The 20,034-nt window shown below is 41.3% G+C and overlaps 1 protein-coding gene across 2 annotated transcripts in view; it reads left to right on the top strand.

Moving 5' to 3' along the window:
* Positions 1-20,034, top strand: part of ipcef1 (interaction protein for cytohesin exchange factors 1) — a 201,218-nt gene that overhangs the window by 152,411 nt on the left and 28,773 nt on the right. The window contains exons 7-10 of one of the 2 annotated variants that reach the window (XM_060831567.1): positions 4,987-5,058; positions 7,310-7,377; positions 7,486-7,574; positions 13,278-13,632. In XM_060831567.1, the coding sequence (XP_060687550.1) occupies positions 4,987-5,058; positions 7,310-7,377; positions 7,486-7,574; positions 13,278-13,632 (584 nt within the window). The remainder of the gene's footprint in view (positions 1-4,986; positions 5,059-7,309; positions 7,378-7,485; positions 7,575-13,277; positions 13,633-20,034) is intronic. The other variant, XM_060831568.1, reaches the window with a different exon arrangement.

Raw genomic sequence — 20,034 nt, forward strand, 5'->3', positions numbered from 1 at the left:
CAAAATTATGAGCTGCATGGATAGGGTAAATAGACAAAGTCTTTTCCATGGGGTCAGGGAGTCCAGAACTAGAAGGCATAGGTTCAGGGTGAGAGAGGAAAGATATAAAAGAGACATAAGGGGCAACTTTTTCACGTAGAGGGTGGTACATGTATGGAATGAGCTGCCAGAGGAGGTGGTGGAGGCTGATACAATTGCAACATTTAAAAGGCATTTGGATGGGTATATGAATAGGAAGGGTTTGGAGGGATATGGGCCGGGTGCTAGCAAGTGGGACTAGATTAGTTTGGGATATCTGGTTGGCATCGTCTGGTTGGATGGAAGGGTCTGTTTCCATGCTGTATGACTCTGTGACTCTATGACACCATCGAATAGCAATGCTCAGGCTGCATTTCAATAAGCTTCCCAGCTCTTGATCTCAATTAGGCATCAGTGCAGATGTTGTATAGTGGCAAGTGGCTCCCCAGTGAGAAACCAGACGTGGTATACTTAGGCAAATCCAACAGGTTGGTTTAGACTAATCTAGATCTGGATTGCAAAGCAAATGGAAAGCAAAATTAAATAGCAAGTCACATAAAGCCAAGAATACATTATATTTGTAAAATTCATCATAACATTTAAATACAATGAGTACAATCTGCTACTTCTGGGAAGCTAAGTGTTTCCAGGATTGTACATTCCAAGAATGGCATCTTGTAGATAGTAAGAGTTGAGGAAGGTTAGGATGAGGCAGGAAATACAAGATTCTTCAGGCAGGCTTCATGGTGCTGTCAAAATGTACTTGGAATTGGAAACTGTTGGGAGTGAAGACTCTTTGAGTGAATACAGTCTCGACCATGACACCAATGGAAAGGGACTGCACTAGCGATAATAGCAAAGGTAGAAATGCTGCCATAGAGTCACAGAGTCACACAGCACAGAAACAGACCCTTTGGTCTAACGTGTCCATACCAACTAGGTTTCCTAAACTGAACTAGTCCCATTTGCCAGCTTTTGGCCCAAGTCTCTCTAAACCTTTCCTATTTACATACATGTCCAAATGTCTTTTAAATGTTGTAATTGTATCCACCTCCACCACTTCCTCTGACAGCTCGTTCCATGTTACCCCTCAGGTTCCTTTTAAATCTTTTCCCTCTCACCTTAAACCTATGCCCTCTAGTTTTTTGATTCATCTACCCTGAGGAAAGAATATTGACTATTCACCTTATTTATGCCTGTTATGAGTTTATCTCCATAAGCTCATCCCTCAGCCTCCTATGCTCGAGGGAAAGAAATTCCACCCTATCCAGCCTCTCCTTATAACTCAACCCATCCAGTCGAGGTAAAATTGTTGTAAAAATTTTCCTGTATCCTTTCCAGTTTAATAATATCATTATAGGAAATTCCAGAATCAGGATAGGCATGGATAGACATACATTTTGATATCCGTCATCATGGATCCAATATGATATGTTACCTCCCTGGTGCCAGTGTAAAAGAATGTAAACAATTCTGCAGGGAGAAGGGACTGCATCATAAGTTGTCGTACCAAAGGGAATGCCCTCCCAGAACACTCCTGAGATGCCTTGGAACACCACCTCCATTTTCCAGGGACACAAACACAGATGGAGAAGGGTGCATATACAACCTTGGACCCTCAGTAAGCCAGATACATATAGGCCTCAGACAATGCGAGGATGTCTATGAAGGTTAGCTGGTCCACAAAGCAGCAGCATCTTTCAGCTAAGTCAACTACAGTTCCCCAAGGTGGCATCAAGACACAAGCTCCCCATGAGCATCATGTGGAGTGGTGCAGAGAACACTGAGGGTGTTGTTCTTTGCTGCCATTTGAGGAACAAACGTCTGAAAAGCCAAAACTTAAACAAGATGTTTGACATTTGGAATCAATTAGAATTATTTTTCTCCTCTACTCTCTGGAAAAGGTGAACACCCCTTGCAAAGTGAGGGTTCATCCATATAATCCTAAAAATAACTCCATATTGATGGTCTGGCCAGGAAATGGAGCAGGAAGCTATTGGTACAAGTGGAATGAATTAACTTACAATTTATGCTAAATAACGTAGTTTACTTCTTGAAAGTTATAAACCAAGTATTCCCTTAAGCGTAAGAATGTCTCAGCACCTTCATAAACTTGTAGCTCTGATTGTTCACTTGACCATATGCAGTCATTTGTCTTCAAATCTAGCTGCTACCTGTTTCTGTCATTTGCCTCACTTCAGTAGCACCCTGGCTTCCTCAGCATCCTCATCACCAGTGTTGCCTTCCATGACACCCGATCTTTGAGCTAAATTATGCAGGGTGCAACAATCACTATTGTAGAGACTCTGTCCAGTACTGGAGTGCTCCTGCTCAGCAGTCCAGGAGTGGAAGCACATCTTCAAAACTCCAATCGTCTATTCAATGATCGTCCTAGTGGATGCATGGGCTGTACTGCCCAGAATCGATCTGAGGGGTTCAAACTGGGCTCATTAGCCATGCATTCTGGAGTTTCTCCCTCGACAACATGACAACCTTCAAGACTGAACATCAAGTTCACCCCGATGAAGAGTTATTCCTGATGAAGGGCTTTTGCCCGAAATGTCGATTCTCCGGCTCCTCAGATGTTGCCTGACCTGTTGTGTTTTTCCAGCACCACAGTCTCAACTCTAATCTCCAGCATCTGCAGTCCTCACTTTCATCAATTTCAACAATTTAAGAGCATGAACACCTTCTTCCTTGTTTATTATCTACCCACAGACCACAGGTCTTATCATGAAATAGGCTGCATTCAGCACAGCCAACACATTTTCAATGAATTTTGTGACCCACGTTATCACTTATCTACTATCAACAATCCCTTTATTTGCCGATCCCTTTCCTCTCCCATCTCTGTGGGCTTTGTCTCCTCCTATTTGCTCACTTCCTCCTCATCAGAATTTCTTCCCCTTATTTCCCAGAATCCTTCATTGTCCTGAGCAGACACACCATTTAAATTCCTTTCTTTTCAGTCTCACCCACTTTTATCTGAACCTTTTGAGTTGAGCTGTGGTCAGTGCAACCCGTGCGGCTGTCACACTTGGGCAGACTTGTTGATCCAGCCAAGATACACCCTCCCCCTCTCCCCACCCCCTCCCCCCTCCTCCCCCCCCAACACTGTAAGGGTTAAGGGTTACAAGCAAGATCACATCTGACTGAGCCTTCTTATGATCTGGTTGACCCAATCAGACTTCAGCCTTTACTCTGCAAGGTGTTTGCGCAAAAGAAGCATCTTAATTGTGAAGGAGCTGAGTTACTCAAGACATTTGTATTCATCAAGCAGTCTGCCCCATCAGGTACACCCGAAGTATGGTTGTGTTTATGAATTTATGTGTTTTCTGTTTTTATCAACCACCTGTGGGCGGCACGGTGGCACAGTGGTTAGCACTGCTGTCTCACAGCGCCTGAGACCTGGGTTCAGTTCCCGACTCAGGCAACTGACTGTGTGGAGTTTGCACATTCTCCCCGTGTCTGCGTGGGTTTCCTCCGGGTGCTCCGGTTTCCTCCCACAGTCACAAAGATGTGCAGGTCAGGTGAATTGGCCATGCTAAATTGTCCGTAGTGTTAGGTAAGGGGTAAATGTAAGGGTATGGGTGGGTTGCGCTTCGGCGGGTCGGTGTGGACTTGTTGGGCCAAAGGGCCTGTTTCCACACTGTAAGTAATCTAATCTAAAAATTGCATAAGTGAGCATAATTCCAGTAAGATGTTAATAACATGCTGATGAATGTAAAACAGTTTGCTGACCATGATGGTCAGGAATGCCTACCCACCTGAAGAGTTTTGTGAACTTAATACCAAAGCTTTGACCAGTTGTCAGGTAACTGATTTTTTGTCTTCTGCCCAGTTATGTTCCCCCTGCCTGCTCTTCTAAAAGCTAAGAGCGGAAGATTCCATTCAATGGCAAAGTTTTAAATTGTGTGCAAGAACAGACATGCATTCGGGATTCATGTACATAGACCTTTGAAGGTGGCAAGACATACTGAGAGAGTAATTAGCAAAGTGTAAGGAATCTTGAGATTCATAAATAGAGGCATTAAGTACTAATACAACATTTTAAGATGAATCTTTATAAAGCTCTGGTTAGGCCACAACTAGAATATTCTGTCCAGTTATTTTCACTGCAGTTTAGGAAAGATGTGAGGTTCCTTGAAATGGCACAGGGGAGCTTTACCAGAATGGCAGCAGGCATGAAGGACTTTAGCTATACAGTTGTTTTCCTTTAAGCAAGGAAATTGAAGGGGGTCATAGTTAAAGTATAGGATCACAGCAGGTTTGGATAAGACAGATAAGGAAAAGCTTCCCATTAGCTGATGGTGCAAGCACTGGAGGGCTGATAATTGATGTTTTGAGCAAGAGATGTAGGGGAGAATACAAGATAGAACTTCATTATATCCTGAATAGTGATGACCTAGAATGTACTGCCCCTGAGGTTGATGAAAGCAGAGATAACAAATTATTTCAAAAGAAAACTGAATGAGAATCTGAACGAACTAACTTGATGATGACAGGGATAGACTAAGGGAACGGAACTAATTGGATTGCTGAATGGAACGCTAACCATTGACTAAACAGCTAGTTCTGATACTGTGAATGACTAGAAAGAATGAAATAAATAACATGCACATTGGCAATACAATTACATGATTAAGTTAATAATATGCAGGCAAAGTCAAAGTCAAAGTCTCACTTTAGATCAGCTTTTTGGACAAATAATTTACTAACGTAAGGAGCTGTTAAAAACTTGTCAATACTCATGCAGGTATTTGAACTACAATGATCAGAAGTTATCAAAATCTCTATTCCAATTGAATCACTGATATTTTACACTATTGTTTTCACTACTCTTTAAAATAAATGCAAACATTTCTGAATCCAATGGTAACTGTGAGCAAAACATCCAGAAAAATCAGCAGTTTGACCTTTACAATGGAAATTTGTATTTATTATTTGTTTCCTACTCCCTTAATCAAGTGCAATAAAGGCAAGCCATCCACAATCCAAGAAGTTCTATTTTGCTGCGGAGAATGCTGTTGAAATGAACAAGTAAGTACTTGGTGGTGGGGCTGTTTTGTGTTTCCATTGCAGTGATGTTGAACAATTATATACAGATGGTTGAAATGTATTTTCCAGTTTCAATGTTGTTTATAATCGAGAGAGCAAACTGAAGGACCAAGACCCATATTTTAGGACATCAACAAACCTGACATAACAGGGGAAAAAGGAAGAGGTAATTCTGTAATTCTAACTTGAGTGTTTGAAAACTAGGAGAGTGAAGAAGGAAATATAAAGCAGACTGGCAAGGAGGTTCTAGGAAAGAATGAGTTTGTGTAGGGAAGAGGAGTGAAACTTGATTTCAATATGAGTGAAAATGTATTGGTCATATTATTAGTTACATCCTTTTCTCTATTGTCATTATTATGTTTCTTCTATTTCCTATATTTTTTATATCTAGCAATCCTGTATCCTGTGTTGCCATGTTTCAATGATTTGAAAAAGAAATCTGAATTAAACGAATGACGATTAAATACTTCAGTACACTTCAGAGTGCCAGATTTTAAAGAGACCTAAATAGGATAATGAACTTTTGTTCTTCATCACCGAAAGTTGATACCTCATCTTCATGAAATATAGCTAACAGTCTTCTGTCACTCACATTAAAAAGTTATTGGCCCAAATATTATGATCAGATTTAAAAAACACTTTTAGAGACTTCTGTGTTGGAGATTCCTGGACAGGGTCCTCCAGATATAAATTTGTCCAGGAATCCCCAGTGTAGCATATCATCACAGAATCTATGTCCCCTTTGAGAGCCACCGGACAGTATTTGTACAGTTTCAATGTCTTCTAAAACTTTAAAATCTACTGTGAAGGGTTACGTATATAAGGTAAAAATGAGTATAGCATGCAAGTAGATGAGGGCAGTAAAGATGCAATGTGGGTACGGTGAATTAGGTGCCAGGTTTATAAGGCGTGTAGAGTACTGAATGGGTGAAAGGCCAGGTATGTGAGTGGAATACCAGGTATGTGAGGGCAAAAAAAGATGCCAGGTGAACAAGGTGTGTAAGGTGCCACATAGATAAGGCTTTATAATGTCAGGTAATGTTAGGGAGTAGAGTAAGGTGGGTAAGATTTCAGGAAAGTGAATGAGTGCTCAGGCTAAGACAGGGTGTCAGTTAGTGGGTGGGGGTTCAGCTCAGAAGGACAGTTGTGTCAGTTCAAAGGGTGTATCAAGCCGATGGGGTGGAGGCAGGGGGACAGTTGGTGGATAGGTTCTGGGTCATTTGAGGTTGAGTCAGAGGTGTTGGGCCCAGTGAGGTCAGGTCAGAGATGTGGTATTGGATGTTTAGGAAGTGAGGATTATTTTGTGGCAATTGAGTTGGATCAGAGGGTGGTAGGTGACATGTCTCGAGGATTCTCAGAGGTTGGGGGGAGAGTGTAGCTGGGTGCAAGATCAGTCTTGAATTTAGGTTCAATTGAGTACTCAGCTAGGAGTTAGAGAATATTTTAATCTCTCAAAGTTTTCCTCAGTAATTTTTAAGCTTAAATGAGTCTGAAGTTTCTGACATTAAGGGGTTTTTCATGAGGGTTCAAGATGCAGGGAAATTGCCTACCATAATTTTCAATTTTTCAAGCAATTTCTTCAGAGTCAATTTTGTCAGGGATTTGCTGTGATTCCAACATGTAATTCCAGTCCACACTGCTGGAATAGCTGATCCATTGTTTTTATTCCAGCCTTGTTAGCAAGTGATTGCCAGCACTGGGAACATCTTCGAGTAAAAAATGCTAGAGGACAGAAAGAAAGTGTTAATAGTTTAAGTTATCCCCTGTCATGAGAACTCCAATCTTACCTTTACCCAATGGCTGCATGAATTCATTATCTGGCAGGGATCACAGACCAATGTCCAGAAGTTAAGACTTCAAGCTAAATTGCTTCTATTCCTGAAAAGAAGCAAGGATCTTTCCGTGTCAAATACACTGGAAAGCTTTATTCACACCAGAATGAAGGTGCTACCTCCCTTGTGCAGATGGATTATACTGACACTGTGAACTCGTGATGCAACTCCAAATATATTACCCGACCATATACAGATAAGGATATTTCTGTAGCTGGAATCTGAAAACAGTATTGCCTACACATTCTAAAAGAATTATTAAAGACTGGATAGGGAGAGTGATACTTGTATTTCATAATGAATAACTTTAGAAGATAAATTGGTAGTTTCATTGCCATTAGCAAAAATGTACAGAGTTCTAGATGCATTACAGCAAACTATAACGATCATTAATCTTTTAGGTGGATCAATAAAATGGGTTTAGCTGCTATTGAATATGTTCTTCCAGCTTCGGATCCAAAAACTGGAGGTATGTGCATTTGTTGACATCAGTTGAGAACATTCTCTGAAATGTTCAGCTTGTCTGTCAAAGATTTTCAACAAACCACATCTTCTGGTGAATTCCTTCTCCCTGCAGAATGCTGGAGTGAGAGTGAACAAGAAGATGTGGACATTCCACCAGAGGACTCATCGTTATCAAATACATCCCAACTAGAAGAAAAGCAGGTAAATGTGTAGTACAACATAAACATGTGAAGAATCGGTGTACAGATTTTGTGGATAATTTATATGCTAAGATATAGAGTTATAGAGATGTTAAGCACAAAAACAGACTCTTCAGTCCAACCCGTCCATGCCAACTAGATATCCCAACCCAATCTAGTTCCAACTGCCAACACCTGGCCCTTATCGCTCCAACACCTTCCTAATCACATACCCATCTAGATGCCTTTTAAGTGTTGTAACTGTACCAGCCTCCACCACTTCCTCTGGCAGTCCATTCCACACGTACCACCCTCTGCATGAAAATTTGCCCCTTAGGACTCTTTCATATATTTCCTCTCTCACCCTAAACCTATGCCCTCTAGTTCTGGACTCCCCAACCCTAGGGAAAAGACCTTGTCTATTTACCCCATCCATGCTTCTCATGACATTATAAACCTCTATAAGGTTACTCCTCAGCCTCCAACGCTCCAGGGAAAACAACCCTAGCCTATTTACCCTATCCCTGTAACTCAAATCCTCCAACCTTGGCAACAGCCTTGTAACTCTTTTCTGAGCCCTTTCAAGTTTCACAACATCCTTCCAATAGTAAGGAGACCAGAATTGCATGCAATATTCCAACAGTAGCCTAACCAATGTCCTGTACTGCCACAACATGACCTCCCAACTCCTGTACTCAATACTCTGATCAATAAAGGAAAGCATACCAAATGTCTTCTTCACTATCCTATCTACCTGCGACTCCACTTTTAAGGTGCTATGAACCTGCACTCCAAGGTCTTCCCTAGGACCTTACCATGAAGTGTATAAGTCCTGCTAAGATTTGCTTTCCCAAAATGCAGCACCTCGCATTTATCTAAATTAAACTCCATCTTCCGTTCCTCAGCCCATTGGTTCATCTGGTCAAGATCCCGTTGTAATCTGAGGTAACCTTCTTCACTGTCCACTAAACCTCCAATTTTAGTGTCATTTGTAAACTTACTAACAATATCTCTTAAGGTCACACCCAAACTATTTATATAAATGACAAAAAGTAGTGGACCCAGCACCGAACATTCTGGCACTTCACTGGTCACAGGCCTCCAGTCTGACAAATAACCCTCCACCACCACCCTCTTGTCTTCTACCTCTAAGCCAGTTCTGTATCCAAATGGCTAGTCTCTCTGTATTCCATGAGATCTAACCTTGCTCACCAGTCTCCCATGAGGAACCTTGTCGAACACCTTACAGAAATCCATATAAATCATGTTTACCACTCTGCCCTCATCAATCCTCTGTATACTACTTCAAAATCTCAATCAAGTTTGTGAGACATGACTTCCCACACATAAATCCACGTTGACTATCCCTGATCAGTCCTTGCCTTTCCAAATACATGCACATTCTGTCCCTCAGGATTCCCTCCAACAACTTGCCTACCACCGACATCAATCTCACTGGTCTATAGTTCCCTGGCTTGTCCTTACCACCTTTCTTAAAGAGTGGCACCATGTTAGCCAACTTCCAGTCTTCTGGCACCTTACCTGTGACTATCAATGATATAAATATCTCAGCAAGAGGCCCAGCAATCATTTCCCTAGCTTCCCACAGAGTTCTAGGGTACACCTGATCAGGTCCTGGGGATTTATCCACTTTTATATGTTTCAAGACATCCAACACTTCCTCCTCTGTAATCTGGACATTTTTCAAGGTGTCACCATCTATTTCCCTACATTCTATATCTTCCAATTCCTTTTCCATAGTAAACACTGATGCACAATACTCATTTAGTATTTCCCCCATTTCCTGTGGGTCCACACAAAGGCCGCCTTGTTGACCTTTGAGGGGCCATATTCTCTCCCTAATTATCCTTTTGTCCTTAATGTATTTATAAAAACCCTTTGGATTCTCCTTAACTCTATTTGCCAAAGCTATCTCATGTCCCCATTTTGCCCTCCTGATTTCCCTCTTAAGTATACTCCTCCTCCCTTTATACTCTTCTATGGATTCATTTGATTTATCCTGTGTACACCTGACATATGCTTCCTTCTTTTTCTTAACTAAAGCCTCAATTTTTTTAGTCATCCAGCATTCCCTATACCTACCAGCCTTTCCTTTCACCCTAACAGGAATATACTGTCTCTGAACTCTCGTTATCTCATTTCTGAAGGCTTCCCATTTTCCAGCCATCCCTTTACCTGCAAACATCTGCCCCCAATCAGCCTTTGGAAGTTCTTGCTTAATACCGTCAAAATTGGCCTTTCTCCAATTTAGAACTTCAACTTTTAGATCTGTTCTATCTTTTTCCATCACTATTTTAAAACTAATAGAATTATGGTCGCTGGCCCCAAAGTGTTCCCCCATTGGCCCACCTCAGTCAGGTAAAAACAATGACTGCAGATGCTGGAAATCAGATTTTGGATTAGTGGTGCTGGAAGAACACAGCAGTTCAGGCAGCATCCGAGGAGCAAAATCGACATTTTGGGCAAAAGCCCTTCATCAGGAATAAAGGCAGTGAGCCTGAAGTGTGGAGAGACAAGCTAGAGGAGGGTGGGGGTGGGGAGAAAGTAGCATGGAGTACAATAGGTGAGTGGGGGAGGGGATGAAGGTGATAGATCAGGGATGAGGGTGGAGTGGATAGGTGGAAAAGAAGATAGGCAGGTCAGACAAGTCATGGGGACAGTGCTGAGCTGGAAGTTTGGAACTAGGGTGAGGTGGGGGAAGGGGAAATGGGTAAACTTGGATGCTGCCTGACCTGCTGCGCTTTAACCAGCAACACATTTTCAGCCTCTGATCTCCAGCATCTGCAGACCTCACTTTTTATTTACAGCTACAAATTTAGTAAAGTAAATCCATTAGTGCCTTGTCATAATATCTTCCAAGCTCATTGAGTTTATCTGGAATCTTTTAATGCTCATCTGCTGGAAAAGAGCATGTGAAATATCCTGTCATATTGATCTGTGGTTGTGATGGTTTAAGAGCTATACTACCAAAAACAATACAGCATGATGGTCATAAAGTTATTGAGTCATAGAGTCCTACAGCATGGAGACTGGCCCTTTGGCCTGGCCATCCACCCTGATGCCATTTTCCTGCACTTGGTCATAACATTCTAAACCTTTCCTGTCCATGTATTTGTTCAAATGGTTTTTAAATGTTGTTAATGTACCCGCCTCAAATACTTCCGCTAGCAGCTCATTCCATATGTATACCACTCTCTGTGTAAAAAGGTTGCTGCTCAGGTTCCCTTTTATTCTTTCCCCTCTAACCTTAAACTGATGCCCTCTAGTCCTTGATTTCCCAACCCTAAGTAAAATACTGAGTGCATTCACCCTATCCATGCTTCTCTTGATCATATTCTCTTCAATAATATCCCCGTTGGTCTCCTACGCACTAAAGAAAAATGTCCTGGCTTGTCCAATTTCTTGCTACAACTCAGACCCTTGAGTCCTGGCAACATCCTTGTAAATGTTTTCTGCATTCTTTCCAATTTAATAACATCCTTCCTATAGCAAGGTGACGAAAACTGAACACAATACTCCAAGTACAGCCTCAACAACTCCAACATACTTCCCAACCTCTATACTCAATGCCCTGACTTATGAAGGCCAGTGTGCCAAAAGTCTTCTTCACTGCCCTGTGACTCCACTTTCAGAGAACTGTGCATCTGAATTCCACATTCCCTCTGTTCCGCTACACTCCTAAGGCCCTACCATTCACCATAAAACCCCCACCTTGATTCGACTTTCCAAAATGTAAGACCTCTCACATATCTATACTAAACTCCATTTGTCATTTTTCTGCCCACTTCCCCAGATGATCAAGGACCTGCTGCAATTTCTGATAACTTTCCTCACTATCCACAATACCTTCTAGTTTAGTGTCATCTGCAGACTTACTAACCATGCCTTGCACATTCTCATCCAAATCATTGATATAGAATACAAACAACAATAGGCCCAGCACCGACCCCTGAGGCACTCCACTTGTCATAGGCCTCCAGTCCAACAATGTAGTTCCACTATTACTCTCTGCTTCCTACCATCCAGGCTATTGTGTATCCAATTTGTCAGTTCCCCTGGATTCCATGCAATTTAACCTTCCAGCGTAGCCTACCGTGTGGAACCTTATCAAAGGTCTTACTAAAATTCTTATAGACATCTACCACCCTGCCTTCATCAATCTTCCTGGTCAATTTATCAGAGAACTCGAACAAATTTGTGAGGCATGATCTCCCATGCACAAAGCCATGCTGACTATTCCTAATCAAACCCTGTCTTTCCAAATGCATGTATAACTTATCTCTCAGAATCTTCTCAATTAACTTACCTACCACAGATGTTAGGCTTACTGTTCTATAGTTGCCAGGTTTTTCTTTGTACCCTTGCTTAAATAAGGGTACAACATTCGTTAGCCTCCAGTCTTCCAGACCTCACCATGTCTAATGATGATGCAAAAATATCAGCCAGGGCCCCCACAATTTCTTCTCTAACTTTCTTGGATAAGTCTGGTCAGGACCAGAGGATTTATCCACCTTCACAAACTGTAATACATCCAACACCTTCTCTACTGTGATATGGGTTATAGTCTATAGTAATTCATGAACTCACAGAGAATCAAGCACAGGCAGAGGTTATTTTACCAAGATCTTGTGATATTGCTAGTTCTACATGTATGAAAAGTATTAGTTGTGTTTTCCCACCAGAGGTGTATTAATTCAGTATTTATGTTGACATTTCTCAACACCTAAAAGGAGGTGCACTCCATACTTTGACACTGTTAGTGTTAGACTGGATAGTATTGTGATTTAGGTATCATCACTCTGCTAATAAATTTATTCTTGTGTGTGATCAAAGACATTCAATCTGTGTGAGGTAGCATTGGTGTTGTTATTTGCATTGGACAGAGGTGAAGCAGCCAACACTGGATGTTCCTTTTCCCCAGGAGCATGAGACGCACCATGCAGCCAACCTGTGCGCAGAGTAACAGTTTTAAGTAGTACACCTTCTGCTCTAACTGATCTGAACAAGTTTGAAATCTACATGACATGTATCACCAACTGCTGTACAAAACAAACATGTAGAAGAAACTGCAAGCTTTATTGAACTTTCACAGTTCTATTCTAGCATTTTGGTATTCATTGCACTAAATATGATGAGAAATATTGAAGGTGCTGAGTCAAAATGCATGGCACTAGAAAAGCATAGCAGAACAGGCAGCATCTGAGAAGCAGGAGATAATCCATTCATCAGCTTATGCCCGAAATGTCGACTCTCCTGCTCCTCAGATGCTACCAGACTTGCTGTGCTTTTCCAGTGGCACACTTTTTGACCCTGATCTCCAGCATCTGCAGTCCTCACTTTCTCCTATGTTGGAGGTGCTGTCTTTCAGAAGGGACATTATTTCTGTAGTTGAGATGGATGTGAAAGATACCACTGCACGATTCAAAAAAGAGAAGGAATTTATTTGTCTTGATCAATGTTCCTCCTTCTGCCAGATTAATTAGTCATTCATCAAACAACCTTTTGTTAGGTGCTACATTTCGTTTAATAATGTTCGTGTGTGTGAAAACTTAGAGATATCTTTGAAAAATATGCAGTTAACTATGGTAGGAATGCAGACTCCCTTTTTCATATATTTCATACATGGAAACTGGCATATATTCTCAAAATCTTACATTGAATGTGATAGAGAATAAATAAAACTTTTGCTTTTCTAATCCTGCAGGCACTTTCTATTCCATTACTAACTGTGTCTGGTGAAACATCAAGTTCTTACTCTTCACCAGAAAGCTCCAGGAGATCAATTGCATCTGAAGCTTCATCATCACAATATTCTGATCAGGGGCTTGCCTCTATTAATTCCCTCAGTTCTGATTTTGGGGTTCAGTACTTTACATCTGCTTTGCAGACCTGTGTGGGATCTTCACAGCAAGAAATATGTGAATCTGCACAATCTGACCAAAAAAGGATTACCACTGGATCACATGAGAGCTTGACTGCAGAAACCCCACAGTTCACTCCTAGTGGAGAAAATACCATAACAGCAGAACACTTGACAGCTCTAACCACATCTGTGATAGGTAAGCATGTGCATTTAAATCAATATATTTTCCAAAGACGTTTCTTCCTTTTTGTAGAGACTAAGAATCTCTTGGCATCCAATGCACCAAGATAGCTTGACTGAGTGAATCTAGAATATGTGTATTGAAAGGGTGACAATGATTGAGCAATCACTGCTTCCATCGATAGTCATGGTTTAGAGATGCCAGTGTTGGACTGGGGTGTACAAAGTTAAAAATCACATATCACCAGGTTTTAGTCCAACAGGTTTAATTGGAAGCACACTAACTTTCAGAGTGACGCTCCTTCATCAGGTGGTAGTACCTGATGAAGGAATGTCGTCCCGAAGGCTAGTGTGCTTCCAATTAATCCATTGATAGATTTTTAATTCATCAGCCTTTCAAGCTGTCTGGGAAAGGTGATTGCAACACTCCTATGACTAAGATCAGTTAAACAAACAAAGAGATAGAGTTGTCTTGAAACTTTCCAGTTTCCTAGGTGTATATCATTTAAGTCCGCTTTGGACACTTATCCATCATTCAATGATGTGCTAAATTCATATCACCAACATCGTTTCAAATGATAGCAGCACAACTGCAATTGGGAGCACAGCATGTGTGAGTTACAATAAAGCTGAAAGTGCTGGAGAAACTCAGTAGGGTTTCTGGCAGCATCTGTGGAGAAAGGAACAAAGTGATGCTTTGCATTTGTTATGACTGTTCCTCAGAATTTCCAGAAAAAAGCAACAGGCTCCACAAACTCCTTGGTACTTAAAAAATGGTACAAGGTTTGAACACAATACTTTGTGTACAGAGAATGGGTCTTTGCATATAAACTTATGTCACTTTGTGCAAACATAAATGAGCAATAAGCATACTGAAAATTGTTCAGTTGGGGTTCCAAATTATAGAATCACATCTTAGAGTGGAGGTTTTGATCAATTTTGCAAGTGTGGGTTGGTTGGGAACAATCTGCATTCTTCTTTTATGAACACATATTGTTTAATTTGATCAACAAATCACTGGAATATACAGCCTACTTAGGTCATAGAGTCATAGAGACATTCAGGATGGAAACAGACCCTTCAGTCCAACTCATCCATGCCAACCAGATATACTAAATTAATCTAGTCCCATTTGCCAGCAATTGGCCCATATCCCTCGAGACTATTCCTATTCATATACCTATCCAGATGCTTTTAAATGTTGTTAATTGTTCCAGTCTCCACCACTTTCTCTGGCAACTCATCCTGTACACACATTACCCTCTGCATAAAAAAGTTCCCCATTAGATCCCTTTTAAATATGTCCCCTCTCACTTTAAAAATATCCCCTCTAGTTGTGGTCTCCCCCACCCTGGGGAAGAGACCTTGTCTATTTAGAGTTGAAAATGTGTTGCTGGAAAGGCGCAGCAGGTCAGGCAGCATTCAAGGAGCAGGAGAATCGACGTTTCGGGCATGAGCCTATCCATGTCCCTCATGATTTTATAAACCTCTATAAGGTCAGCCCTCAGCCTCTGATGGTCCAGGGAAAATAGCCCAGACTATTCAGCCTCTCGCTAAATCTCAAACCCTTCAACTCTGGCAACATCCTTGTCATTTTTTTCTGAACCCATTCAAGTTTCACAATATCTTTCCCATGGCAGGGATATGGCAGAACTGAATGCAGTATTCCAAAAGTAGCCGAACCAATGCCCTGTACAGTCGCAACATGATCTCCCAACTCCTACACTTAATATACTGACCAATAAAGACAAGCATACTAAATGTTTTCTTTATTATTCTATTTACCTGCAATTCTACTTTCAACAATCTATGAACCTGTCCAAGGTCTGTTTGTTCAACAACAGTCCCCATGACCTTGCCGTTCAGCGTATAAGTCCTGCCCTGCTTTGCCTTTCCAAAATGCAGCACCTCACATTTATCTAAATTAACCTCCTTCTGCCACTCCTCGGCCCATTGATCCATTTGATCAAAATGCCATTGATCTGAGTTAACCTTCTTTGCTATCCATTACACCTCCCTTTGGTGTCATCTGCAAACTTACTAACTGTACCTCCCATGTTCACATCCAAATCATTTACATAAATGATGAAAAGCTGTGAACCCAGCTCCAATCCCCCTGTGGCACATCACTGGTCACAGACCTCCAGTCTGAAAAGCAAACCTCCACCACTACCCTCTGTCTTCTATGGCTAGTTATCCCTGTATTCTGTGTGATTGAAACTTAATAACCAGTCTACCATGAGGAACCTTGTCGAACACCTTACTAAAGTCGGTATAGATCACATCCACCGCTGTGCCCTCATCAATCTTCATCATTACTTCTTCAAAAACTCAATTAAGTTAGTGAGACATGATTTCCCACATACAATGCCAGGTTGACTATCCCTAATCAGTCCTTGTCTTTGCAAATACATGTAAATCCTGTCCCTCAGGAATCCCTCCCCCAAAATTTGCCCATCAGTGATGTCAGGCTTCCTTGTCTATAGTTCCCTGGCTTTTTCTGACCACCTTCCTTAAATAGTGGCACCACGTTAGCCAACCTCCAGTGTTTCGGCCCCTCACCTGTGACTATCGATGATCCTAATATCTGAACAAGGGGCCCAGCAATCACTTCCTTAGGCTCCCACAGAGTTCTAGGGTACACCTGGTCAGGTCCTGGGGGATTAATCCACTTTTATGCATTTTAAAACATACAGCACATCTTCCTTCATAATATGGATATTTTCCAAGATGTTGCTATTTATTTCCCCACATTCTGTATCTGCCATACCCTTCTCCACAGTACACACTGATGCAAAATACTCATTTAGTATCTCCCCCATTTGCTGCGGTTCCACACATAGGCTACCCTGCTGATCCTTAAGGGCCCTATTCTCTCTCTAGTTACTCTATTGTCCGTAATGTATTTGTTGAATCCATTTGGGTTCTCTTTAATCCTATTTGCTAAAGCTATCTCATGTCCCCTTTTTGCTGTTCTGATTTCCCTCTTAAGTATACTGTTACTGCCTTTTTACTCCTTGGGATTCACTCAATTCCTGCTGTCTACATCTGACATATGCTTCTTTCTTTTTCTTGACCAAGACCTCAATTTCTCTAAGCATCCAACATTCCTTAAACATATCAGCCTTGCCCTTTACCTTAACAGGAACATACTGTCTCTGGATTCTTGTTATCTCATTTTTGAATTTTTTTGCCGAATACCATCAAAATTGGCATTCCTCCAATTTCGAACTTTAACTTTTAGATCTGGTCTATCCATTTCCATCACTATTTTAAAACTAATAGAATTATGGTCACTGGCCCCAAAGTACTCCCCCACTGACACCTCAGTTACCTGCCCTGCCTTATTTCCCAGGAGTAAGTCACGTTATGCACCTTCTCTAGGAGATATACAGAGGAACCTCAATTATCCAGTATCCAATTAATTGAATATCAGACTATCTGGCAAGACCGGAAGGTCCTGATGCTTAGCTTAACTATGTTATCCAGCATTCGATTAACCGAACAAAATACTCCCCTCCCATGTTCTTCGGAAAATCGAGATTCCTCTGTATCTGCATACTTATCAGAAAATTTTCTTGTACACACTTAACAAATTCCTCTCCAAACAAGCCCTTAAAAATATGGCAGTCACAGTCTATGTTTGGAAAGTTAAAATCCCCCAGCATAGCCACCCTATTATTCTTATAGAAAACTGAGATCTCCTTATAAATTTGTTTCTCAATTTCCTGCTGACTATTATGGGGGGTCTATAGTCAATAAGGTGGTCATCTCTTTCTTATTCCTCAGTTTCATCCAAGTAACCTCCCTTGACATAGTCCCAGGAATATCCTCCCTAAGTACAGATGTGATGTTATATCTCATCAAAAATGCCATTCCCCCTACACTCTTACCCCCCAACCCCGTACTTCCTGTAGTACTCCCAGAACATTAAGGTGCCAGTCCTGTCCATCCCTGAGCCATGTTTCTGTAATTGCTGTGATATCCCAGTCCCATGTTCCTAATCAAGCCCTGAGTTCATCTGCCTTCCCTGTTAGGCCTCTTGTATCGAAATAAACGCAGTTTAATTTATCAGTCCTACCTCATTCTCTGCTTTGCTCCTGCCTGCCCTGACTGTTTAACATGCTCCTTTTCCCACCTGTAGTAGTCTTGGTCTGATCTCTTTCCTCACTATCTCCCTGGGTCTCACCCATCCCCCCAACCTTTCTAGTTTAAATCCTCCTGAGCAGCTCCAGCAAATCTCCCTGCCTGTATATTAGTACCCTTCTAATTCAGGTGCAATCTGTCCTTCTTATACAAATCATTCTACCCCAGAAGAGATTCCAATGATCCAAAAGTGTGAACCCTTTTCCCCTGCACCAGCTCCTCAGCCACACATTCATCTGCACAATCCTCCCATTCCGATCTTCACTAGCTCATGGCACTGGGAGTAATCCAGATACTACTATCCTCAAGGACCTCCTTTTTAAATTCCTGCCTAACTTCCTATATTCTGCCTTCAGAATCTCATCCTTTTTCCTTCCTATGTTGTTAGTTCCAATAAATCCAATGATCTCCTGCTGGTTCTACTTCCCTTTGAGAATATTCTGCACTCTCTCCGAGATTTCCTTTAACCTGGCACCAGGGAGGCAACACATCATTCTGATTTCTTGCTGTTAGCCACAGAAATGTCTGTCTGTGCCCCTGACTAGAGAATCCCCATCACAATCGATTGCTTGGAACTAGAAATACCCCTCATTACATTAGAGACAGTCTTGATACCAGAAACCTGGCTGTTTGTGTTTGTGACGAGAGAGTCTGCTATCACAATCAATCACTTGGAACTTGACATACCCCTCATTACATTAGAGCCAGTCTAGGTACCAGAATCCTGGCTGTTTGTGCTACATTCCCCTGAGAGTCCATCATCCTCTATATTTTCCAAAACAGCATTCTTGTTTGAGATGGGGATAGCTACAGGAGACACCTGTATGACCTGCCTCCCTCTTCTACCTTTCCTGATGGTAACCCATTTACCTGACTGTATCTTTGGTTTATGTCCCTTCCTATAACTGCCATCCATCACACCCACTAGCTCCTGTAAATTTCTCATTGCCTCTAACTGCCATTCCAACCTTTCAATATGATCCAATAGGATTTGTAACCAAACACACTTACTGCAGACATAATCATCATTAACATGGAAACTCTCCCTACTCTCCCACATCTGACAGGGAGAGCACATCACTCTACTAACAGCTATCTTTGCACCTTAACAGTCTATAGACCCAGGAAATAGCACAGCCTTACTGCTCTATGAAACACTGCTCCAGACTAACTTAGTACCTATGTTTTATGTTTTTAAAACTCAATCAAGAGACAGATTTAAATAAAACATATAACCAAAAAGGAACCCACTCAATTCACTATTGTAGGTTTACAAAATAAATAGTAGTATTACATTTTAAAAGGCTACTTAGCTGCTCCTTGCTGCGAGCTCTCCCACACAGGTTTCTCTAGGGTCAGCTGTGAATTTTGTTAATTTTTCTTAGATGACTCCAATGTCCAGAGATACTTGAAATCAAACAGCAGAACAATCAGCTGTATAGATTCACTGTTGAGTTAGGGAACTGTGCAGGTTTATTTGCCTGATTGATTTATTACCCAAGTGCCTTTGTCTTACTTCTTCCTTTTCAAAGTACCGTTGTTTTGATCTGTTTTTTTCCCAAAATTCCAAAACAATGTAACAGATTATAAAACAGTATTGACCACTCCTAGAATTCGAGGAAATCAGCTCCAGTACTGATAATATCTCAGAAAAGAAGCAGCTCTTCCAGCCACAACTTTTTTTCCATCCTCCATCTTGGATTACTCAGCATCCTTTTGTGACAATAAAATTCATGCAGAATGTTCCTTGATCATGTGATAGAAAGTTTTCTTAGACTGACAGTAGCTTTCTGTTAGTGGAAAATACCACACACTTAGTCACTGCATAGTCACAGCTAATAGCTATATGATCACCTGATTTAAGGTAACTAATCACGCTTCTAACATATCTCATTTAGTTTGAGTCTCCAATAACTGTAACTATCTTCCTTTGCTCTAGGTATTATTCCTAGGAGAGTAGTCCCTCATCCCCATTGATTTCAATTTTTTGAGGACTCCTTGATACCAAACATGATCAAGAGTCACTGGACTCAAAATGTTAACATTTTTTTTCCACAGATGCAGCTGGATCCCCTGATTTTCTCCAGAAATTTATGTTTTTGATCAAATACTGCCTCATGTCAAGGGCAGTTGCTCTTATCTCACTCCTTGAGTTTTGTTCTTTTGTCCATGTTTCAACCCAAGGCCATTACGAAGTCTGGTGTCAAATGGACCTGACGAAACTCAAATTGAGCATTCATGAGCAGGTTATTGCGTAGGTGTCAATTGATAG

This window comes from Hemiscyllium ocellatum, chromosome 10 (genome assembly GCF_020745735.1).
Source record: "Hemiscyllium ocellatum isolate sHemOce1 chromosome 10, sHemOce1.pat.X.cur, whole genome shotgun sequence".
In the NCBI taxonomy this organism is placed as follows: Eukaryota; Metazoa; Chordata; class Chondrichthyes; order Orectolobiformes; family Hemiscylliidae; genus Hemiscyllium; species Hemiscyllium ocellatum.